At 42.8% G+C, this 25,902-nt stretch overlaps 1 protein-coding gene across 1 annotated transcript in view; it reads left to right on the top strand.

The window, feature by feature from the left end:
• LOC311235480 (integrin alpha-M-like) overlaps nt 1-25,902 on the top strand; it is a 134,699-nt gene that overhangs the window by 93,748 nt on the left and 15,049 nt on the right. The window contains exons 12-21 of the mRNA XM_084322943.1: nt 10,601-10,728; nt 11,734-11,874; nt 15,313-15,531; nt 18,194-18,327; nt 18,664-18,815; nt 19,467-19,618; nt 21,711-21,836; nt 22,608-22,681; nt 24,846-24,987; nt 25,690-25,791. Coding sequence (XP_084179069.1) covers nt 10,601-10,728; nt 11,734-11,874; nt 15,313-15,531; nt 18,194-18,327; nt 18,664-18,815; nt 19,467-19,618; nt 21,711-21,836; nt 22,608-22,681; nt 24,846-24,987; nt 25,690-25,791 — 1,370 coding nt within the window. The remainder of the gene's footprint in view (nt 1-10,600; nt 10,729-11,733; nt 11,875-15,312; nt 15,532-18,193; nt 18,328-18,663; nt 18,816-19,466; nt 19,619-21,710; nt 21,837-22,607; nt 22,682-24,845; nt 24,988-25,689; nt 25,792-25,902) is intronic.

The raw sequence follows: 25,902 nt of genomic DNA on the forward strand, positions 1-25,902 counted from the left end.
ATTGGCTCGCGCGCATGTGCATGAGCCGCGACGCACTCCTCAGAGGCAGGAATACTAAGCTCCCCCTTAAGCTCCAGGAGAGAGGAGAGAGGCTGAAGTTCTTGCCCGACTGATGGGAGCCGAATTTGTACCCTACAAACTAATAAAAAATCGCGATTTACCCGGTGGCTACAACAACACACAGTGACTACATGCATCATTGTTTACAATGAACGGTGGGGCTAATCTAAAGGACTGGACACGGACACATTAAACAGCAATCAATTAATTTAATATAACAGTCCGGTTCTGTGTTTGTTTGTGTCTGTATTGTTAGTGAACAACTAACTTTAGGTTAGTTTAACGCGTCCGTGTCCAGTCCTTTAGATTAGCCCCACCGTTCATTGTAAACAATGATGCATGTAGTCACTGTGTGTTGTTGTAGCCACCGGGTAAATCGCGATTTTTTTATTAGTTTGTCATGACAAACCAATTACATAATCCAACATATGTGTAAAGGCACAACATATTCCAGTTAACGGTATATTTTTCTAATGATTCGTTACGGCGCAATCAATACTTCCATGCGTTCGGGACCTCCATGTTTTGGGGGTATTCATCAGAAAAATCGGATCCGGGATTCGGCTCCCATCAGTCGGGCAAGAACTGCAGGTTTTCAGCCTCTCTCCTCTCTCCTGGAGCTTAAGGGGGAGCCGCGCTCGGCCAATCAGAGAAATGCGGAAGGCGCTCGGCCAATCAGAGAAACGCGGAAGGGCATGTTGGTTGCCGAAAGTGTTCACGCTCCCCGGCAAGGCAACTCCAGTGAAACCGTCTAGACCAGGGGTGCACAACCTTTTTTGAACCAAGATCTACTTTTAAATTGACCACCTAGCCGAGAGCTACCAGCCAAAATTGTATATTGTAAGCCGTCATTTGAGGCTTCATAAAAGCAGCATAATGAACACAAATCTGTCAGTGCCGAGTCCGACCTCATCTTAAATACCAAACAGCATTGCTTGTTGTAGTTAACAAGGAGAGGCGGAGTTGGTTTTGCAAAAAAAAAAAAAAAAAAAAAAAAAAAATGTTTTTGTTCTAATTTTATTAATCGAGATCTACTTGAAATCAGCCCGCGATCTACCTGTCGATCGCGATCGACTGGTTGGGCACCACTGGTCTAGACCATAGATATATATAGAACATGGCCGCTATGAAAACCAGAGACAAAAAATGCTCTGAGTTTCGTAAAAGTCAGTCAAAGCTTACCAAAAGCACGAGCAGTGAACTCCAAGCCCATGTGACTGAACTCAAACTAGAAAGAAACAGACTAAGAAACGACGTAAACTCCATGATCAAAACTGCAAAAAAGAATTTCATCAATGACAAAACTGAGGAAAACAAAAACAAACCATGTGAGCTTTGGAAATTACTCAATAATCAACTAGGCATAAACATAAAAACGGACAACACGCTCATCACAGACAAGCTGGATGTAGCCAATTACTTAAACATTTTCTTCACAAACATAGCCACAACACTGGTAAACAAACTACCCTCCCACTCAGGGCTTTATGGGGTAGAACACATAGTAGCTTACTACAAAAACCTAGGGGTCCGCAAGGACGACTTCAAGCTGGAAATGGTAACAACAGATGAGGTACTCAAAAAACTGAGCGCCCTCCAACCTAACAAGGCCACTGGCCATGACAACATCCCCTCCAAATTCCTCAGAGACTCAGCAGCCGCCATCACCCCAGTCATCACACACATAATAAACCTCTCAATAAAACAGGGACACGTCCCCAAGGACTGCGAGGGTGACCCCTCTGCACAAAAAGGGCAGCAAATTAGACCCAGGCAACTACCGCCCTGTTTCTATTCTCACCTCCATCTCGAAAGTCATGGAAAAAATAGTCTACGAACAGGTCGAAAAGTACCTAGCGGAAAAAAATCGAATCTACGAAAATCTGGCTTCAGAACATCCCACTCCACTGACACATGCCTTCTCTATTTGAACGACCACATCAAACAAGAGGTGGACGCGGGCAAATACTGCGGCATGGTCATGCTGGACCTACAAAAGGCTGTTTGCGGACGACTCAGCCCTGCTGGTCTCTGACAAGAACAAGTTACAGTTTGAAAAAACCCTCAGCTCGGAACTAGGCAAAATCTGCATATGGCTCGCTGATAACAAACTATCATTACACATGGGCAAAACAGAGTCCATTCTCTTCGGTTCAAATAACAAACTCAGCAAGACCGACGGCTTCTCAGTTACAGTGGGTGACAATATTGTCACAAGGAAAGATGAAATTACCTACCTGGGTTCCATCCTAGAGGCTAATCTCTCCTGTGACAAAATGGCATCCAATGTAATAAAAAAAGTCAACCAACGAACTCGATTCTTGTACCGGATCTCCTCACTGGTGTAATATCCTGATCAAACTGGCCAGTATCACGTCTTCGTCTGGTTGGCTCTCCATCCAATTCCTCTGCGTTGTGTCATTTTAATGGTCCTGACGTCTCCGATACTGGCGGATAAGATCCTTATCTCCCCCGTTAGTGCAATCCATAAACCATACTAATTCTCCACCTCCGTAAGAATTCGACACTTCGACACCGTGAAATACCTTATGAGGAGAAGCGTTGTTTTATTGCTATAAACAGAACCTCATAATCAGATGTTATCAGATGTTATCAAATTGTATCGTCCTTGAAGAGTCTATTTTTTTTTTTTTTTTTGATCTTTTCCCCCCTCCATTTTCCTCCGATTTTCTCCCATCCCAATGTTAGTCGTATGCCAATTCCCAGTCCCTTCCTGGTCGCTGCGCACTTACCCCCCACAGTCAGATCATCTGGGAGAGTGGAGGCTACCACATGCTTCCTCCGACACACGTCCAGCCAATCACCGCTTCTTTTCACCTGGCAGCGCGGATTCTCATCGAGAGGGCGTAGCGTGTGGGAGGACCACACTATCCCCCTCAAGTCCTATCCGCGCTTAGCAGGCGCCCCGACCGAACTGTAGGAGTCGCTGTTTACAACGACCCGGACCCACCCCGCCAGCTTCTCCCACCCTCTAATACAGCCAATTGTATTAGTGCAGACGGCCAGCCAAGCTGGTGACAACCCCGGAGCTGTGAGCTGGATTCGAACAGGCGAATCCAGCTCACAGCTCCGGGGTTGGTGACGAACGCAATCTCCGCTCGGCCACCTAACCGCCTTGAAGAGTCTATTCTAATGATCTTTCGGTGTGTTCGTCTATCGTCCTTTTGTTATTCAGTCCAATAGTGGTCAGGCCTGTTCGTTAGCCAAGACCATCCTCGTGGTAGCCGAAGCTACTGGTGATGTGGCATTCCCCCCCCCCCCCCCCCCCCCCCCCTCTGTCCTCTGTGTGATCTCAGTCCTACTCGCTCTTGGTCAGATTCTGGTCTGCTCAACACCCAGAAACACTGTTCGACTTATAGATGTTCGTCGTCGCAACGACGGCCCCGCCTTCTGGTTGTCATGCGACGCGTTGTCATGACAACTGCGTTAATAACCTTTCACACCATTAAACGTTTCTTTCACTGTTGCACCCCTCTCCCTCGCTCTGGGCCTACAGTACACTCGCTCTTATCTGTGTTCTTCCAAGGAATGCAAAACAAAACACCCTCGCTGGCAGTGTATTCAATCCACTGGTCACCGTTCTATCACCGTTCTGTCATTCCCCCCTTGAAAGCAGAAACACAACATTCGACTTCCCTTGTTTTGCTATTAGTCTACCACCTTCTCCACACCTATTATCCATCTTACAGGGCGGTTCCCTGTTTGTTGTCTTCCGGCGTGACACTTGCAGATTCCGATACCCACTCCGCGCAACTCTTCATCCCAGTTTGACCCCCAGCGCGCGCCAGTTCTTCTGGTGACGTGTCTTCTGAAGACCCTGCCTATCTATTAGGTGTGAGAAGGCCCCACTGGAATTCAAACTCCCTCTTTATTCCATAATTAACCCATTCAAATAACTGCACCTCCTCTGTCTGTGCAATTCTTATTTAATCCATTGTATGATTAAACTCTATATCTAATATTATTATTATAATAATAATCCACTCTCTGTGCTAAATATTCCCCTATGGGTAATGAAAACTCCCCAGCACTACCCCCTCTCCGCCACTAGGTGGCGACCTACTCCTCCTCGATGGTGTTTTAGTTGACGTGTCACTTCCTGGTTCTTTATCTGTTGTTATCTCCTCGTGGCTCCTTTTTGCGGCCATCTTGTCTCGCTCCTAATGGCTACTCAAACAAACGGCCGCTGCCCTCCTTTTTCAAGGCCTAACACCAAAACACCTGTTTCTTAGAGTCTCGTCGGCCAAACAGGTCATAATGATGTCTGCAGGTCACATGACAATAGATGATCTACTAACATGCAAGTACTGAACAGGTCAAAAATAGACTGAATGCCAAATGACGGTAGGTCTGAAAAACGTAGGTAGATTCTCCCGACTCACAGTCCCGCGTTCCCGCCTCTTGCGAGGAAAACAACCCTTATATTACAGACCAGATAAAGTGGAATTAACCCCTTAGAACACTGCCTTCCTTCACCGGCCCGTTTGTTTTTCATTCCCTGTAGATAAAACCCATCTTGGTTTTTCAAAACACCATGGCTCTCTGCTCATATTATCACAGCTGGCATCTCTGTCGCTACTTATTTACGGATGCACTATCTTCGTTCGTTTTTATTTGGCTTAAAATATCAAAACAACCATGTGTGCACAGTGAACTCACATCTTTCTCCGGAGCGCTGTTTCTCCTACAGCGCTGGTCCGCCTCATGACCGCTCGACTCGGCGCTCTCTCCCAGGGCTGGCCGGCCTTGCTCGATCATGATTCTCCCACACACCCGATGACTGTTGTCCACTGTCGTCCCATTATTGAAAAAGTATTTTTCCGTTGTTCTTATCTCTCGGTAACCAACTGCTCCCGTTGTTTTAATCTCTTGCAAATCCGGGTCACAGCACCAACTGTAAGATCCTGATCAAACTGGCCAGTATCATGTCTTCGTCTGGTTGGCTCTCCATCCAATTCCTCTGCGTTGTGTCATTTTAATGGTCCTGACGTCTCCGATACTGGCGGATAAGATCCTTATCTCCCCCGTTAGAGCAATCCATAAACCATACTAATTCTCCACCTCCGTAAGAATTCGACACTTCGACACCGTGAAATACCTTATGAGGAGAAGCGTTGTTTTATTGCTATAAACAGAACCTCATAATCAGATGTTATCAGATGTTATCAAATTGTATCGTCCTTGAAGAGTCTATTCTAATGATCTTTCGGTGTGTTCGTCTATCGTCCTTTTGTTATTCAGTCCAATAGTGGTCAGGCCTGTTCGTTAGCCAAGACCATCCTCGTGGTAGCCGAAGCTACTGGTGATGTGGCATTCTCCCCCCCCCCCCCCCCCCTCTCAATGAGAGGAGAGAGTGTCCTCTGTGTGATCTCAGTCCTACTCGCTCTTGGTCAGATTCTGGTCTGCTCAACACCCGGAAACACCGTTCGACTTATAGATGTTCGTCGTCGCAACGGCGGCCCCGCCTTCTGGTTGTCATGCGACGCGTTGTCATGACAACTGCGTTAATAACCGTTCACACCATTAAACGTTTCATTCACTGTTGCACCCCTCTCCCTCGCTCTGGGCCTACAGTACACTCGCTCTTATCTGTGTTCTTCCAAGGAATGCAAAACAAAACACCCTCGCTGGCAGTGTATTCAATCCACTGGTCACCGTTCTATCACCGTCTTCCATGCACATTTCGATCTACCATTTTAGCTGTGGTCCCCCCAATCTATACATCACATACATTGAAAAAGCACCCCAAATCCTTCACTGGTAAACAAGAATACCCTGAAGACTTCGGCAGGAGCACTCATTCAAGGGTACTACGACTATGCTTGCACCTCATGGTACCAAAGCACCTCAAAGGCGCTAAAAACAAAATTACAAACATCTCAAAACAAACTGGTCAGACTACTGCTTGACCTTACTCCTAGAACCCACCTCACCCCTGCCCACTTTGACAACCTAGGATGGCTTAGAGTAGACGACAGAGTACAGCAACTTGCAATGGGCCTGGTCTACAAGATACACTACACGACCAAGGTACCCATGTACATGTCAAAATACTTCCCAAAGGTCAGTGAATACCACAATCACAACACCAGAGGGAGCTCCACAAATCATGTTAAACCCAGATTCGGCTCAAACAAGGGACTAAACACGTTTCGCAATTATGCCACATCAATGTGGAACGCCCTACCCAAAGCTGTAAAGGAATGTGAATCACTACCCACTTTCAAAACCACTCTCAAGGAACACCTACGGGAGACTGCAATTCGAAACTGGCCCCTGTAAATGTCCTAACCCAACCCCCTCCAATGTACAGTAATTTACCTAGTATGGTTGTGTCAATATTCCAATGTACAGTTTTGCCTGTTTGTACAGTGTTCCCCCCCCAATGTACAGTTTTGCTTGTTTGTACAGTGTTTCCCCCCCCCCAACCCCCTCCAATGTAAATTACCTAGTATGATTGTCAATATGCCAATGTACAGTTTTGCTTGTACAGTTGTACAGTGTTTCCCCCCCAACCCCTCCCTACCCAACCCCCCCCCCACACAACCCCACCCAACCTCCTCCAATGTACAGTTTTACGTCAAATGTATATACTCCCTTTTCTGGACTCTCTTTGTATCACAAACAGTACTGTATTTGCAAATCTGGTATGTCATAAATGTATAGATGTAGCAGTACTGTCTATCTGTATGTCATGTATGTCATATATGTCCTGATGAATTGAAAATGGGGGACCCTGATGTAAACAAGACGAAAGTCTTTCTCTGGTCTGCATCCCATTAACAATTGTGTGTATTGAGCTGTACTGTATTGTACCTATTCTGCAATCTGTTAATAAAGTTTTCAATCAATCAATCAATCAAACACTAGATAGCTTAAGGCGGAGTCACCAGCGTCGCTGAACCGCTGCCATCTTGCCCCAGTCAGCCTTGAGTGAGGGTGAGTGATCTGCACAGACAAAAATACTCCTAACTCGCTGAAATATTGACGGATTTACAAACGGTTTGGTTTATTACAAGCATTATACTCTTTATTCGCCACGTCATTCTCCGCCAAGCGTAATCTGCCAATGACGCCGTAAGGCGTCTTTGAGATTAATATTTCAAAAATCTGTGATGGCAATCATATTTTACCCACAGAGTCTTGAGATCTCCTGTTGATCTCCTCTCAACTCTCCAACGGTTCAAGACCGCCATCTGGTGGCCGATCGGCGGATCTCCCAAACAGGAAGTGACGCGCCATATTTCGTCCGGGCACTCGCTATCGTTAGCGGGACTCCATCTTGATACACTGGACATCGATCGGTTGCAAATAACTCGATAAACAACATGATTTGGACGTATATATTATTATACAACCTGGAAATGGATCGCATATATCAACATCCCATAATCGAGAACTTTCTGCTCCACGCTGACCACCCAACGGTCAGAGGAAGCTACGGTAAGGTTCAGCGTGTTTAATTATTATTATTATGATCCATATAAACTGCTGTGATCAACATATCACCCATACTACATAAATGATTTAACGTCGGCCATGGACTTATAAACCCCCCCCCCCCCCCTCCGGTCACCAGCAGATGATGAGGCATGACGCTTAGGACCTTGCACAATTGAAAGTTTTAATATGACGTCAATCGGTATCAAACTACATTTGATGATGTAATATATGTATTTAGGGCTATAAATCACGTTCTGCAGAATGCTGCAGAAAACGATAAAAACATATTTCATATTTATACTTTAGACCGTATTTTAGTATGAATATGTGAATGAAAAAGTAGAACGTTGCTACATCCTAAACGATAGATACTTGACGTTGAATGGGCCATAGTAATGTCAATTTAGCAATACAATTTAAAAAGTTATAGCCCTGCAAAGAAGGGGAACATCTCCATAGACTTATAGTGGTGGCAGAGAGGGGATTAAGATCAGAATAATCCCTGGAAGATAAAGGGTTAACGTGGCTATGATTCAAGCGGTTTGTAAAAAAACATCTTTAAAAAAAAAACATTTTATAAGTATCATAACTACATCTTTGATGTTTATAGCAAACCAACCCGTTTGAAAATCGGTAAAGAATTGAGCAATCTATGGTTATTTAAATAGTACATGCACCATAGACATTAATGTTATCAGTAGCTGAGCTGCCTGGGGCAACAGTGGCGTCGTTAGCCCTGGGCTTCCGGGGCTTCAGCCCCGGATGTTTTTCTCCTAGCCCCGGACAATTAATTTATGTCAGCATCCCCATTGTCTGTGCTGAATGTTTGTTAGTGTTTGGTATTTTTTGTTGGTTTTTAGTACTTTTAATCCATTTTTAGTAAGTAGTTTTCATTTGATCCTATCATTCTTTCATTCACCGATTTGTGGACTTGAAGATGTGCACTTTAACACAGCAGCACCTGGAGCCATCCATACCCATGTCCAGTGTCCACTGACAAAGACATGCTCATGATACTGTGCTAAACTATAATAAGCTTTAATCGAACCCTGGTTCATTTCCTCGGATAGTCCGGTTGGTTTGGGGTGGTGTGAAAGCTCATTCACTCTTGCAAGTGAACCCTGCTACAGTTCATTTGAGATGTGAATGCAAAGCGGACCAAAGGCAGGAAAATACCCAAAAATCGAATATTTCTTTTATGAGAAGACTGAAACATAATTATAATGAAACACACAATAGTTTTTTTTCGATTGCTTAAGCATGATTTTGAAAACAGGGCCCGGTGTTTCAAAACACACAATTAGCACAACCACACACACAATTATCAGAACACCTCAGATCCTTTGCTAAATTAAACACTTGTCAAAACCATACACTAATTTATAAAAACTACATTTTGTTACCATATGAAACACACGTTTCATATGACTGAATTCTGTTTGAACCAGTTACACACAATGCTGTGCTTAACCTAAAACACATTTAGCAATTCTACTTCTCAGTGATTAGAGTACTGTAAGTGAAGTATGCAGAGAATGTGCAAATATACAATAAATTCACCAAACACTACACAAGACCAATGCTGTAGAGTAGACTGATGAAAATATAATTTATTTATCTACATATACCCAAATCAATGATGCAGACTGCTAAAAAAAACATTTTCTCTCCATATACCCAAATCAATGATGCAGCCTGATGAAAATATAAATGTTCTCTCCATATAACCAAATCAGTCAACATTTCAACATGGAGAATCACAACAAAACATGTCCCAGTTTTCATGCTACTATGTGCATAACACTGTAAGCTCAGCAAATATCAGACAAACATAAAATACTGTATCCAGTACAGGTTAAAATTACAGTAAAACAAAAACAATTTTGAAAAAATGTAAATAGAGTACAGAAAATACTAGACATTATCTCTTTGCCTATGGATCTGGCAAGATCATTTTTTGTTGTGATTCTCCATGTTGACATGTTGACGGATTTGGGAAAATGGGAGAAAATGTATATTTTCATCAGTCTGCATCATTGGTTGTCTTGTGTAGTGTTTGGTGAATGTATTGTATATTTTCACGTTCTCTGTGTACAGTACTTCACTCTCTTTCCATTTTGGTTGAAGACAGGTGAACTCACCTGCTGCATTTTTATAGTGCTTAAACCTGATTGGTGTATCCACCCCCCCCCGGGCTGAAGCCCCCAATGTTTTCTAACCCTAAAAACACTCCTGTGGGGCAAGATGGCCGCCCTACGACGACGTCGCTCTCCATTGGCCGGCAGTTATCTATTGTTCTATATATATCTATGGTCTAGACGGCGTGATTACCAAAGGTAGCCGCATTTCTGGCAGACGTTTCTGGTCATGTGACATGTGCGCCCAATAGCGTGACGAGCTGTGTCTTTGCCCATTTCCACGTCAAACAGCCTGCAAACTACCTGGCGTTCTCTCGCCATGCTCTAAGACAAACTCTAACCTTAACCAACTTCGAAAGAGTGCCTAAGCTTAACCGTCGAAATAACTTGCCGTCACGCTCTAAGACAAACTCTAACCTTAACCAACTTCGAAGAGTGCCTAAGCTTAACCAGTGTAGAAACTGGAGTCGGCCAATCAGAGAGCGTCTGCCAGAAATGCGGCTACCTTTGGTAATCACGCGTCTAGACGCGTTGACCCCCTTTTTAAATGTAAAGAAAGTAAGAGTTTTATTCCTCAATGGGAGAGGAGGGAAGTTCATACTCTGGGGGATATATATAATAAAAACGGCCTTCGGGCATTTCAGGACCTAAGAGATTTCTTTGACCTTCCTCTATTACTTGCAGCTAAGGTTGGTGCTCAGGGCGCATGGGGTACCGTGGGCTCAAGCACTACACCCACACCCTTTTATTAAGCTTATCAGGGACAGAACAACCTCAAGAGGATTAGTCTCAGATTGTATTATTATTATTGTATTGTGTGTTGTCATGATTTTTGTGTAAAAGTGTTCATGTAAAAGAAAAGAAAGAAAATAAATAAATGAAAAAAAAAGAAAAGTAAGAGTGTTGATGGACCTGTCTCTCTCTAATCCCCCTCCCAGGCTACTCCATGACAGTTGCTCAAAGTTCCAGTGAATTGTTAACAATTCTCGGTGCTCCGAGATACAAACACAGAGGAGCAGTGATGGTGGATCCCATCGGGACGAGAATTGACCCTTCTCCACTGCAGGTGACCAGGCAGCAGGGTCTACTCCCCAAGGAGTGTCAAATATACAATATCCTCTCATTAAAGGTGCTATAGATGACATTCAGCCACTAGATGTCGCACTAGAGCACCAGCATGTCATTTATCCAATCAGGTGCATTCCACATTGGGGAAATGGGAAGTAGGGAGGGGATACATGTCTGCAACATGTAAACAACAACATTCATTTTGGACCTGCAAAATTTTTTTCAATGATAAATTCATTAATCAATATTTTCTTTGGGGGAAAAGCAATACTTTTATTCTGCATCTTTCTAAAAGCTCTGTGGGTGTATTATGCGTAGGGCACATTTAGCATAAAGTGGCTGATTGCATACCCAAAGTAATTTGCGATTTATTCTTTAACCACTTATAGCACATGCATGAGTCTGGTCTCTTTTGAAAGGAAACATTCTGAACTTTCTTCCACAACAGGAAGAATGACTCATGGTGCTAATGTAATAGAGTTAGAGGTTTTAACACTGAAATAAAAGTTTTGTTTACTCACGTTTGTTTACTTGTTGCCAGATGCCTGTTTTTGAGTTCCAGCTGAGAGGTAGGAGCTGGAAAACATAACGGTTCCATAGCCTGAAGTCTTATCTAGTACAGGTCCAAAGTTGATAACAATCCCACGGAAAATGTTTGTAATGTTTGTATTTGGAGAAATTCTCCAAAACAACAACTTCCCTGTCTTCTTCTGTCCCCATAAGTTCATTGGCTACAAAAACGGTCAATAGTTTTCACCGTCAGAGGTGACTGGTCCGTTCACGGCCAGCCGAAACCGTACATGGTCACTTGTCCGAAACAGATGCTTGTTGGTTGTTCGGCCATTTTAGCTTTCCAATGACGTGTAGGCAAAGTGTCGCGAAGTGTCCCGTCGGGGGGCTGCCGAACGTTAACAGGTTAAAAATAAGGTTATCTATATCACCTTTATTTAGCATTTCCTTTTTTTGTTAATTATATGGCAATCTTTGGTTCACTTCTTTTCAGATTGGTGCATATTTTGGAGCAGAGGTTTGTGCCATGGATGTGGATGGTGACGGCTACACTGATGTCGTCCTCATATCTGCTCCCATGTTCACGGAGAGAGATAGAGAAGGCAGGGTTTACGTCTGCCTCCTGACTGGCTGGGTAAATACTGCTTTTACAGTTATCCATCACTGTTGTTATAAGATTAGGGAAATTAGGAGTAATTTAGGGTATGGCCTGCTCCTTTAAGAGTGATGCATGGTGGGATACAGGTGGGCTACGCAAGCAGCGAATAGTCAGCCAGTGTGCATGATTTCGAAACCTAGCCGCATTTCTGGCAAGACGCTCTCTGATTGGCCGACGCCTGTTTCTACACTGGTTAAGCTTAGGCACTCTTTCGAAGTTGGTTAAGGTTAGAGTTTGTCTTAGAGCGTGACGGCAAGTTCTTTCGACGGTTAAGCTTAGGCACTCTTTCGAAGTTGGTTAAGGTTAGAGTTTGTCTTAGAGCATGGCGATAGAACGCCAGGTAGTTTGCAGGCTGTTTGACGTGGAAATGGGCAAAGACACAGCTCGTCACGCGATTGGGCAAACACGTCAGTGGCCAATCAGAGAGCATCAGTCAGTGCCAATCAGAGAGCGTCTGCCAGAAATGCGGCTAGGTTTCGAAATCTTGCAGCCAGTGTGTACGCGGGAACGAGAGAAGCAGGTAGCTTGTTATGACATATATGTAACGTTAATCAACCACATGATTGAAGAATGCAATGGAAATAAATGCCCAGTCCTGAAGAGAACGGTTTCCAGTGGTTTACTGTCACCACCACATGTCTAGAGGGAATTACCCCGATGTCCGGCGAGTATGTTAATAAGTATGTTACTGTACAGTACTGTAATAAAAACATGGGTTATACCATGAGCAGGAGAAACTGCTTATTAGCAGGGGAAGCTGCTCTTTTGTCAAAGCCCTTCAATGATCACAGGCACAACCAGGGTACAAAAGATAACAAGGTTTATTGATTAAAAAAACACATAATTCATGAGGCCGACACTAATATCCCCTCCAGGGATGACGGTGTTAACAGACCCGGAGAATAACGGGTACAGTAAGGCGTCCCTTAGGTAAATCCCTTCACCTCTCTTCAGAGCACACTATATATCACAGCACACTTATATAGGTAAATCCCTTCACCTCTCTTCAGAGCACACTATCACCCTCTAAAGTCTAAACGAGGCATGGTACATCAATGATGCACTTATAGTCACCCACACACTACAACCGACCAAACTGGTCCACGTGAACACGAGGGGATCACCTCCCGGGTATCAATTACCCCTCCCTCTCTGCTCTTCCTCCGCCACCCTCCAATTAGGTACATTAACTCAGGCCTGAGATACACCCCCGGAATCCTATCAGCGTGCTGGTACCACATGTAGCAAGGTGCTCCGACCCCGATATCTTCTTCTTCTTCTTTTGAATTTTATTGGCGGTTGGCACATCCTTCTGGGTGCATCCGACCCCGATATCCGAGTCCCACTGGCTTATCAATAGTCTCAGCGTCTCATCCCCACCCGCAATCAGTAACACCTGAGTTCAATAATGACAGCTGATTGAGTCCCTGCTCCTGACGTCATTACCCGGGCTCATTCACACCACAGTACTATATATATACCTGTATGTCATGATGTCATGTATGTTGTGTATGTCATAAATGTCACTATGAATTGAAAATGGGGGACCCCGATGTAAACAAGACAAACGTCTTTCTCTGGTCTGCATCCCCTTAACTCATTCAATGCCAGACCAGATGATAGTCGGGTTAACTCGCCGACCGCTCAGCGCCAATCACAAGTATAGTCAGGTTTTAATCGTTATTTCTTTTATTAGCGATATCCATTCATTTTCATCCATCCAGCCGCAACCCCATAGATGTATGCTATTGTCTATTACAGTGAATTAGTGCGCAAATCATTAATCATACATCAAAATAATCTAATTTTATTATTATACACGATGACGACGATACAGAAAATTACAGAAACATTTGAAATGCATGGCAAAAATTACATTTATTGTCAGTATTTTAGAGACCCCCCAAAAATTCACAAATCATGTTTTCAGGGGGGCTGATGTCTCATATAGGGGAGCCATGGCTCCCCCAGCTCCCCCATGGTTCGCACCTGCTTCATACAGTAAATAAAGTAAAAAGAATAAAGTCCGGGGAGCTCCAGTAGCTCACCGCGTACCTCGAACGCTATTTCGGCGTCGGGGACAACCGTGCGCGTCACGGATCTGGGGTACACGAGTTCGACTCCCGGACTCGCCGTATTTTCTCAGAGTGTCTTTCCCCCCATCTATACCCCATTCAACCTGTATCTGTCGGTCATACTTGACCAGAAAAAGCGATAAACGCGAAAAGAACCAGCTGACTGGTCAAAGTTTAAAAAAAAAAAAAAGAATAAAGTCCAAACACACAATGCCAGACCAGATGATAGTCGGGTTAACTCGCCGACCGCTCAGCGCCAATCACAAGTATAGTCAGGTTTTAATCGTTATTTCTTTTATTAGCGATATCCATTCATTTTCATCCATCCAGCCTGATGTTATCATTGGGAATGGGTCTGAGCTCGCAAAAGGGCAAATACCGCCACCTACGCCTTCCAGCTGGTATTGCACTCCATTAGAAATGGTGTCGTTTCTTTTCTGGGACGATCCGAGCCGTGTGGGCAGGGTTTAAATACTCAGGTGAGGTAGGCCTTTATAACGGTGGCATGGAACAGTAAACCCACCCGCCTGTTCATGTGTAACGCTCAGTAATGTGGGACGGACCTCCACGAGCAGTATTTGGAATGGCGATCAGAAAATTGGAGAAAATCTCTTTTGCATTACATCAGATACCAGGGAAGGACTCTATATATAAAATCTTGCGTTGATCTGATATTTCTTTCTACCCGGATCGAAGCTGTCTCTGTGTGTGTGTGTGTGGCTGTGTGCCGTTGGGTGCAGGAGGGCACTGGGGGAGCCTCGCGCTACGAGGCCCTTTTCATTCTTGCATGAGGAAGGATAATAACGATAATCTAGCGTTGATTTCAGGATGATTCGATAATCAGGCGAAGAATTACGTGTTTAGTGTATTCCACTAAAGGGCTATTATTGCGTATTTTCCTGGGATTACTAAGAATCACAAACTATATTCATATTCAAAACGGTATAAAACGGAAATGTATGGATGAAAAAACAATCCGTTTTGTACATGTTGATTGGAAGCAACTTACTGACAATCGACGGGTGTATTAGACCCATAGCTATAATATAAGATATATTTTAAGCACTCGCAAATCTCGCAGTCCCCCCATTGATTAAAGCGATGGCGTAATAGCGCCCTCTGGCGCATTAAGCGATGGCGCAGAATGAGTTAACAATTGTGTGTATTGAGCCGTACTGTATTGTACCCATTCTGCAATCTGTTAAATAAAGTTTTCATTCATTCATGACCGGTGCTTTGGCCCTGGAGTGCTGTACTCTTACTAAGATTCGAGTTAATACAGAAAAGGTAACACTGCGTGACCCGGCTGCTGATAGTGTGTGGTGTGTTTCTCCACCAGTGGATGACCCCCGTGAACTGCCAGTGGGAGGATCAGAGCGTGTTGAAGGGAGCCCCGATGGAGAGAGGGAGGTTCGGGACTTCTCTTGCCCCACTGCCCGACCTGAACGGGGACAGATCCAACGATTTAGCCGTCGGAGCACCTTTAGAGAACGACGGTCAAGGAAGCATCTACATTTTCCACGGTGGAAAAAGAACAATCAATCCTACGTACACACAGGTGTGTGAGAATCCAGGCAGCCTCAGAGAAATGGTTTGCAGGAGTGAAAGGCAGATCTAGAAAGGATTTTTGTTCCAATTTTGTTTTATTTGTCGCATATAAAGTACATGTACATTACAGTGAAATGCTTGGTTCTGTATGAGCCTCCGGAGATTGTGCTTCACAGTGTCTGCATGGGGGGGGGGGGGGAGTCAGCAGCGCTGCACGTGCCTCACAGGGTGGACTTTACTGTGACGTTTGCTGACATAGGCTATAGGTATGAGTAATGTTACAGAACCACACATAGTCCACACACACACCACACAGGTGTTTGCATGCATGATGAAGACGCACATATTGAAATACACATTCTCAGATTAACCCCTCTGATCCAACACTAAAATTCACAAACAGTCCTATTTACACATAAACACACGGATGAACAATACCGAACAACAAGTCCACGACCAAACACATCGAGTCTGACATTATTATAGTAGGCAAATGCAACATTATCGACACCCTCCTGATGGTGAAGATCTGCCCAATTCTCAAAATCTGCATGTCACAGAAGTAGTCTCCGCAGCAGGCTGCTTTGCCTTCTTTGTAAAACCAAAATTGGTTAGAAGGCTTACTTCTTTGATATTTCGTTTAACTTTCGACATTATCCTGAATACCTGTATTTTTTTTAAACGGCGGGTGAAGTTTGATTTGTGCCTGCAGGCTGCAGCGCCGCCACGCTCCGAATGGTAAACGCAAGAATAGCATGCATGTTGCCATCTATTACGAGTAGGGTATATCTGCAGTGCCGCAACCCCATAGATGTATGCTATTGTCTATTACAGTGAATTAGTGCGCAAATCATTAATCATACATCAAAATAATCTAATTTTATTATTATACACGATGACGACGATACAGAAAATTACAGAAACATTTGAAATGCATGGCAAAAATTACATTTATTGTCAGTATTTTAGAGACCCCCCAAAAATTCACAAATCATGTTTTCAGGGGGGCTGATGTCTCATATAGGGGAGCCATGGCTCCCCCAGCTCCCCCATGGTTCGCACCTGCTTCATACAGTAAATAAAGTAAAAAGAATAAAGTCCGGGGAGCTCCAGTAGCTCACCGCGTACCTCGAACGCTATTTCGGCGTCGGGGACAACCGTGCGCGTCACGGATCTGGGGTACACGAGTTCGACTCCCGGACTCGCCGTATTTTCTCAGAGTGTCTTTCCCCCCATCTATACCCCATTCAACCTGTATCTGTCGGTCATACTTGACCAGAAAAAGCGATAAACGCGAAAAGAACCAGCTGACTGGTCAAAGTTTAAAAAAAAAAAAAGAATAAAGTCCAAACACTATACAAAATATACAATATTAGGGATGCTCGATATTGGCTTTTTTACCGATATACCGATATTGTCCAACTCTTAATTTCCGATATCAACCGATACCGATATATGCAGGGTTTCCCCCCCAAAAAACTGAATAATTTCAGGTAATTAACATTACATATCTCTTGTTGTTGAATTAACACAACATTATGCATACCTTTGACAATAAATAAAATGTGAATTTGTTCTTACTTGCTTGCCTGGGTAAATAAAGGTTCTAGAAATGTAAAAAAAAAATATATATATATATATAATTTTTTTTTTGAAAACCGATACCGATATTTTCCGATATCACATTTTAATGCCGATATCGGCCGATAATATCGGTAGGCCGATAATATCGGACATCCCTATACAATATACAAACTAAAGTACAACCTAAAGTACAAAATGCAAAAAATTCTTTTTAAAAATACAAAAATGAGGTATGGATGTAGTGCAAATCTTTTTGTAATAGATAGATACAAATATGATTTAGTGTTAAAACGTGTCTAAAGTGAATGTTAAAGGTGAGTGTTTGTTTAAAGTGAGTGTGTGCACGTGGATGTTGTGTGCAATGAATGTAGATGGATGGGTTGATGTTACATTGTCATTGATCATCCTGATGGCCTGGGGATAGAAGCTGCTTCTGAGTCTCTGTACTGGCCATGAGACTCTGGTAGCTCTTGCCTGACCGCAGCAGTGCAAAGAGGCAGTTGTTTGGCGTCTTTGACTAATCTCTTAGCCATGGCCCTGCAACGCCTTGTGTGCCTGGCATCGCATGTGTGTGTGTCACTGCATGACGAATAAAGACTTATTCTTCTTCAAAGTCCAGTTATTATTATAAATGTTCTGGAGAGTGGGAGATCTTCTGACTCACTTTGAGTGTCTGTGTGTGTGGTCCATGTCAAGTCCTCAGATAATGTGGACTCTGAGGTACTTGAAACTGTTCACTCTCTCGACCGGTGCCTCGTCGATGCTGAGGGGGCTGTAGTCCCTGGCCCCCGACTTCCTAAAATCCACAATCAGTTATTTGGTTTAGCTGATGTTCAGGGAGAAGCTGTTCTCCTGGCACCACAGCACCCGGTTCTCCACCTCTCCCAGGTAGCAGAGATCAGGCCCACCACAGCTGTGTCGTCAGCAAACTTGACGATTGTGTTGCTGTTCTGTCGTGCTTGTAAAGCGAGTAGAGGAGGGGGCTCAGAACACAGCCCTGGGGGGCACCTGTGTTGAGAGTGAGATTTGCATTGTAGTATTACTGTATGAGGCATCATTGAAATATTCTCTTTTTGCCTCTAAACTAGAGAATTGCTGGTTCGGATGTCCGTCCAGGACTGAAGTTCTTTGGCCTGTCGATCAGTCAGTCTTCATTTGACCTCAGTGAAGACGGTCTGCCTGACCTGGCCGTGGGATCAAAGGGAGCTGTCCTCTTGCTCAGGTATAAGCGTTGTGGCAACACTGATCTAATTCTTGTGTACATGTACACAACATGTAAACAACAACATTCATTTTGGACCGGCAAACTTTTTCTTATTCTTATTTTTTATTTTTGACTACCTGAATGTCCATTGTGAGTGATCTGTGGTGCTGAATTTCCCCTCGAGATCAATGAAGTACTTCTATTCTATTCTATTAGCAATACTTTTATTCTGCACCTTTCTAAAAGCTCTCTGAATGTTTTTTTTCTTCTAACTAAGATTACTCTACATATATCTATAGCACCTTTAAAGGAAAATAAAGAATTGTTATAATTGATCCTGTATTTTTCTCCCAGATCCAAGCCAATAGTAACGGTGGAAACTAGCGTGTCATTCAATCCGACCCAGATCCCCCAGAACCCCCAGAACACTGACGCCTGCACCGCGCCCCTGAATAACACCGCTGAGGTCTGCTTTACCATGACCAAGGTCTCCGTCGTGCGGACAGGTGGCTGACCTCTGACCTCTCCTTTCTTCACCACGCAGTCATTTTCTCTCTTGGCTTAACGTTGAACATAGATTGTCTTTTAATACACTTGTGCTGTTCAAGTCGGTCGTGACTCGTGACCAGTAAAAACTCCTGTTTTTATACATAAACAGATTGTTTATATAGTAATACTGTGCATGAGTATTACATTAGAGGTTCCAGTAGTGGGCAGCTTGAATTGCCAGGTCCAAAAAACAATGCTTTAAGGAGATCTTTTATTTTTAGAGCATTAACTCTTTGGAATAACCTGCCTCAAAACCTCTGCTGCATTTACAGTAGATTCACTTTTAAAAATAATCTTGAATTGTTTTTAACACTGTAAAGAATTTTACTTTTATTTTTTGTTTTCTGTTTATTTGCTTGCATGTAATTTTAGCCATCTTAATTGTTAGTTTCATTATGCATTGTGTGTTGAGTACTGACTTTTAATAATTTAGTTTTGCAATAATAATTGTTTTTGTATTTATTTTTTTGTCGAACCTAGGAAGACTAGCTGGTTGCTATGGCACCAGCTAATCCGTAATCAAATCAAATCAAATCAAAAATCAATTTAACACGTATCTGAGAAGTCATGTTTTATAATCTTTCAATGCAATTCTAAATTGTTCCCAGCTAACGCAAGGATTAATTATACTTTAACGCTGGATGTTACCCGCAAGCAGCCAAACAACCGCGCCTACATCAGGAAGAACCAGAGGGAGGTCAGTAACTCCTTCACTCTGGGCCTGCAAGAAAACTGCTTCACTCACACCTTCTACATTAAGGTACGTTGGTTACCTGGCAATATATGGTGTCTTTACTATATAACTAATTTCAGTAACAGTGGTTCATTTCTGTATAGCAAACTACATCAGAGAAAGAAAATGCTACTTTAAAGGGGAATATTCTTCCTGTGCCCCAGGACAGTTCAGTCAGTATGTTCTTCCTGTGCCTCAGGACAGTTCAGTTAGTATGTTCTTCCTGTGCCTCAGGACAGTTCAGTCAGTATGTTCTTCCTGTGCCTCAGGACAGTTCAGTCAGTATGTTCTTCCTGAGGACAGTTCAGTCAGTATGTTCTTCCTGTGCTCCAGGACAGTTCAGTCAGTATGTTCTTCCTGTGCCCCAGGACTGTTCAGTCAGTATGTTATTCCTGTGCCCCAGGACAGTTCAGTCAGTATGTTCTTCCTGTGCCCCAGGACAGTTCAGTCAGTATGTTCTTCCTGTGTCTCAGGACAGTTCAGTCAGTATGTTCTTCCTGTGCTCCAGGACAGTTCAGTCAGTATGTTCTTCCTGTGCCCCAGGACAGTTCAGTCAGTATGTTCTTCCTGTGCCCCAGGACAGTTCGGTTAGTATGTTCTTCCTGTGCCTCAGGACAGTTCAGTCAGTATGTTCTTCCTGAGGACAGTTCAGTCAGTATGTTCTTCCTGTGCTCCAGGACAGTTCAGTCAGTATGTTCTTCCTGTCCCTCAGGACAGTTCAGTCAGTATGTTCTTCCTGTGCCCCAGGACAGTTCAGTCAGTATGTTCTTCCTGTGCCACAGGGCAGTTCAGTCAGTATGTTCTTCCTGTGCCCCAGGACAGTTCAGTCAGTATGTTCTTCCTGTGCCTCAGGACAGTTCAGTCAGTATGTTCTTCCTGTGCCCCAGGACAGTTCAGTCAGTATGTTCTTCCTGCGCCCCAGGACAGTTCAGTCGGTATGTTCTTCCTGTGCCCCAGGACAGTTCAGTCAGTATGTTCTTCCTGTGCCCCAGGACAGTTCAGTCAGTATGTTCTTCCTGTGCCCCAGGACAGTTAAGTCAGTATGTTCGTCCTGTCCCTCAGGACAGTTCAGTCAGTATGTTCTTCCTGTGTCCCAGGACAGTTCAGTCAGTATGTTATTCCTGTGCCTCAGGACAGTTCGGTTAGTATGTTCTTCCTGTGCCCCAGGACAGTTCAGTCAGTATGTTCTTCCTGTGCCCCAGGACAGTTCAGTCAGTATGTTATTCCTGTGCCCCAGGACAGTTCAGTCAGTATGTTATTCCTGTGCCTCAGGACAGTTCAGTCAGTATGTTCTTCCTGTGCCTCAAGACAGTTCAGTTAGTATGTTCTTCCTGTGCCTCAGGACAGTTCAGTCAGTATGTTCTTCCTGTGTCCCCAGGACAGTTCAGTCAGTATGTTCTTCCTGTGCCCCCAGGACAGTTCAGTCAGTATGTTCTCCCTGTGCCCCAGGACAGTTCAGTCAGTATGTTCTTCCTGTGCCCCAGGACAGTTCAGTCAGTATGTTCTTCCTGTGCCCCAGGGCAGTTCAGTCAGTATTTTTTATTTTTTTATTTAACCAGGTTTGTCCCAATTGAGATCCAGGATCTCTTTTACAAGGGAGACCTGGCCAAGAATGGCAGCAACACAAAGTTTCAAAATATACACATAGACATTACAGATAAAAGTAACGTTACAAAATGGTCAGATAAAACATTTGCACACAGAAAACGTGGTTACAATAGGCTTCACCATAGCCCTAAATACATTCAGTGTTACCAAGCTTTGAATCTTCAGATCGGACTGGAGATTTTTCCATGCAGTAGGTGCGGATAACCTAAAAGCTTTCTTTCCCATTTCTGTTCGGACATTGGGAACAGCAAAGTGCATAAAATCCTTGGAACGGAGATTGTAAGTTCCACCATTCAAATTTAAAAAAGACGATAAATAAATCTATAAGTATGTTCTTCCTGTGCCCCAAGACAGTTCAGTCAGTTCTTCCAAGAATACTCCATACACCGATTCTTAACAAGGGTTCTTTCAAGAAAGCATGGTTGTGAAGAGTGTGTTATGGCCTGTCTGCCTGCAAAATATGTACAGACCACTCATGTTGTTTTTACTTTACGATAATCTCTCATTGTAGGCGTGTCAAGAAGATGTTTTCAACGAAGTGTCCAATGAACTTACATTCACCTTTGAAGGCCTTCCATCGTCTGAGAACCTGAGACCCAGTCTGGCCCAGCAGGTCCAGACCACGACCTATCATGCAGTATGTTTTCTCCTAAGTGTCTTTTTTTCCCCTGTCCAAAATGTAATTGCTGACATGTCTTGGTATGAGGACGATACATAACTTGATGTCATCGTACAGTTAGCATTGAGTAAACTACAACAAAGAGCTTTCTTTTGAGCATTACCCAGCAAGCATTGGGCTGACCCGAGTCCTGGCCTATTGAGGTCGCGTTACAACATGAATTAGCCTTTCAGCTAATAGCATTAAAAAAAAGCAGTAGCAAGACATTCCCAGAACGTTCAAAGATGCTATTAGGAGTGTTTTTTAAAGCAGTTGTATTGTTAACCTGAATTTGAAATCCTCATCTTATGTCAATACAATACTGTTGAAACAACATTGAAACAACATTGATCTAAAGATCAAACCTTCTTGGGTTGTTGTTGTCTTGACAGCTACTGGAAGTAAAAATGTTTGCTGGGTATCTGTCGTCAGATGACCTTGTGCCTGTTGTAGGGAAATGCATGATTTGCCAGCATTTTACCGGCACCATTTGAAGAGAAAACTGGGAGCATGTTAGTTTAGAAAATGACATACAAGACTGTTTGGAAGCTTGTTAGGTTAGATAATGACTTAACCTTTGGGAGCTTTCTTGTCACGGCTGTGATTTCATTGTATAGGCCTATAGGGTATATGGTCTGGTGCTGGTGAGGTACTCGGTACCCTCATCAATGTCTTTAACAACCAGCTACCAAAGTAATTCAATTCTTACTTTTTAATTTAACTCAATTGACTTCATCCCGTCTACAACAGTTAGGGTTTGAGAGCAACTGTGGAGATGATAACCAGTGTATTGACAACCTGAAAGTGGACTTCAATTTTACTGAGTAAGTGATTTCAAATATATAATGTATAATAGTTCAATCTGTTTTATTTTTTAATTTTTTTACCCAAACATATACAAATACATATACAAATGCATATAAAAACAAAAAAACACTAGGGGTGTAATGGTACGTATATTCGTCCCGTGACTTCACGGTACGGACGTCACGGTACATCCAGCCATACAACGAATACATCTCATACGACATAGGTGAAACTAGGGTTGCACATTTTACAAATGTATGCTCAATATCTTTACTTTACTTTACACTAGCTTACTTTGATCTTTAAGTGATAGTCCGCCTGAAACTAGTAAAATAAAAACACGGGAGACTTGATATTATTTTATTATTTCGCACCATTTTAGCAAAACAGTAAAAACATTGACCATGACAGAAAGTGTATAAAGGTGCAGAGTAGAGGCAAGAGACGCAGATGGGCCTATATGGAGCCTCAACTCATTAAATCATTGGATAAAAAAAAATAAACACACAAAACAAAAGTAAAGTGAAATAAGTTCACAAAACAATTTTCATAATATTAACACATTGGCGTCCGCAATCTTGCGGCGATTTATGCCTCAGAGGACAGAGGATTGTTTACAAACCGATGTACTTTCTAAGAGCTATATATATAATTTATTGTATTGCTATCTGTCCATTCTCATTGTCACTTGAGTGCATAAACCGTGCCTTCATAATGGCTTAAAGAAAATAAAAATCCATCGGTTGGTTGTCATTTTATATAATATAATATAAGGTTTATCGCGCTTTTCGTCTCTTCTTTTTTTCAGGAAGCTAGAAAATAGGCTAAACGTTGGTGCCGTTATATCAAACGCCATTTCTGCTGTATATATACGAATGAAATAAAACAAACTGCGTAGCATCCGGACTATTACAGAGCATCTATGGATGAAATGGGGGCGGCGGGGAACGCCAATTAGTATTATTGATTAGCAATAGAGTGTGCGTTCAGGTAGCCAATGTCAGTGGTCTATCACGTTTTAAAACAATGTCCAATCCAGCTGTAATTTTTATTTGGGGTAATAGTATCCTACCGTCAGGCCATGTGATCGCCGGCAGCATTTCTTCATTAGTCATCGGATTCTGGTCGATCGATATGTCCATTGGCTAATCATAAATCCCATTATTCCAGGCTGAAAAATACGTTCGGAAAAGGGGGGTCAATGGGGGTCAATGTCAGACTTTGCAATCAAAAGTTAGGGGGCTAATAACCCTTGCCATAATTTCAGTGCGCCCCCTAACTTTTGATTGCAAGGTCTGACATTGACCCCCTTTTCAGGAGTTGACCTAGAGCCCACCAAGGTCATGCATATCAAGTTTGGTCAATGTCAGACCTTGCAATACACTGTAAGGCACTGTAAGGCTACTGTCCTGCCTCACTTCCAGTGATGAAGCTAAGCTATGCTAACGGAGCGTCTATTCCCAAAGCTAAAATGCACGCACAGAGACAAAAAAGGTATGCATCTTCTTGTCTAACTCCAGGGAAGATGTTAAATAAGCTAATTTCCAAAAAAAGTGGAGTTCCCCTTTAAGTATCATTTCTGGGTACTTTTTACACCCCTGCCTATACTACTACCTACTATGCTACTATATCTATACATACTATGCTACTATACCTATACTACTATAAGGGGCGACAGTGGTTCGGTAGGTAGAGCAGTTGTCTTCCCGGTTCGATTCCACTCCTCCCGGGCAGCGTGTCGAAGTGTCCTTGAGCAAGACACTTAACCCCTAACTGCTCCCGATGAGCAGGTTGAGCACCTTGCATGGTCGCCTCTGCTGTCAGTGTGTGAATGGGTAAAATGTGAGCAACAAATTATAAAGCGCTTTGGATAAAAGCGCTATATAAATGCAGCCATTTACTACTATCTACTATGCTACTATTATAGTACTATACCTATACTACTACTACCTACCATGCTAATATGTCTATGCAACTATATGCACTCAATTCGACACTATTCGACTAACAATCTTACTGACCCTTAGCTGCCAGAGTTGTGCCCTTCCTGCTGACTTGTTGTACACAACTTGTAAGTCGTTTTGGATGAAAGCGTTTCAGCTAAATGACTACATGTAAATGCATGCATCTGTCTGTCTAGCTATCTATTTATATATCTAATACCCACTTTTGTCTTGCCAGGTCCTCCGTGGTTAACGTTGGCATTGATAGTTCGTTGGACGTGATGGTGTGGGTTGAGAACAGAGAGGAGAACTCGTACAACAGTCACATTGTTCTCACGTACCCTGCTGACCTCTCGTACAGCAAGGTCACCGCCCTGCAGGTACAGTGAGGCTCTGTTACAACCTCCCAAGTTCACCACAGGGGGGCGTGTTTTCATCTGCTGTAGACAGTCCGCCGAGGTTTTATATTTTCAATAGTGGTGGGACTCAATAAAAAATGTTAGTCAAATTAATTCAAGACTTTATAGTTAATTAATCGAAATTAATCACATTTTAATCGCATATCAATATTTGATGCGAAAAGCTAAATTGTTCAATTCAAATTAATTTTGGTATATGAGTGAATCAATGAATATACATTATACATTTAAGCAGCAAACTCTTTTTTTTAACAAAGTGCAGCAATTTTAGGAATAATATATATATAGCGCAAAGGACCTTTTGTAAACTCAAGCACTTTCGAGGTAAAAGTAAAACGCAGTACTTTCAAGTACATTCCAGAACAGTTGACCATTGAAAAAAATAAATAATCTTGATTGTTCTCAATTTCTATTATTATTTTTTTTTTATGAACAAACCAGACTAAGAAAAAAAGTTATTTGCGATTTATTATACTTTAGACATAATACACATGCATGAGTATCTCCTTTGAAAGGTAACATTCTTACACAATAAAGAAAAATCTTCATGCGATTAAACGCATACATTTTTTTAACTTTTAATTCTTTCTGTAGTTAATTAATCTAAATTAATGCGATAAAGTCCCAGCCCTAATTTTCAATGTTGCCTTTGTGTTCTTCAAGAAAAGTGGAAGAGTGGAATGTAATTCTCTGGACAGCGTGGACGGTGTATTGGGACAGACCATCTGCACCATCGACAAGCCTATCTTCAAAAACAATGCCAAGGTTTGTCCTTTGTCTCGTATCAAGCATCTCTGATCACACGACTCTGCAATGATGATCAATACCACATTTTGCTTTTCTCAGTTCCCTTGTCGTTTTGTTTCTCAACATTAA

Source organism: Notolepis coatsorum (assembly GCF_963971535.1).
Source record: "Notolepis coatsorum genome assembly, chromosome: 10".
Classification (NCBI taxonomy): domain Eukaryota; kingdom Metazoa; phylum Chordata; class Actinopteri; order Aulopiformes; family Paralepididae; genus Notolepis; species Notolepis coatsorum.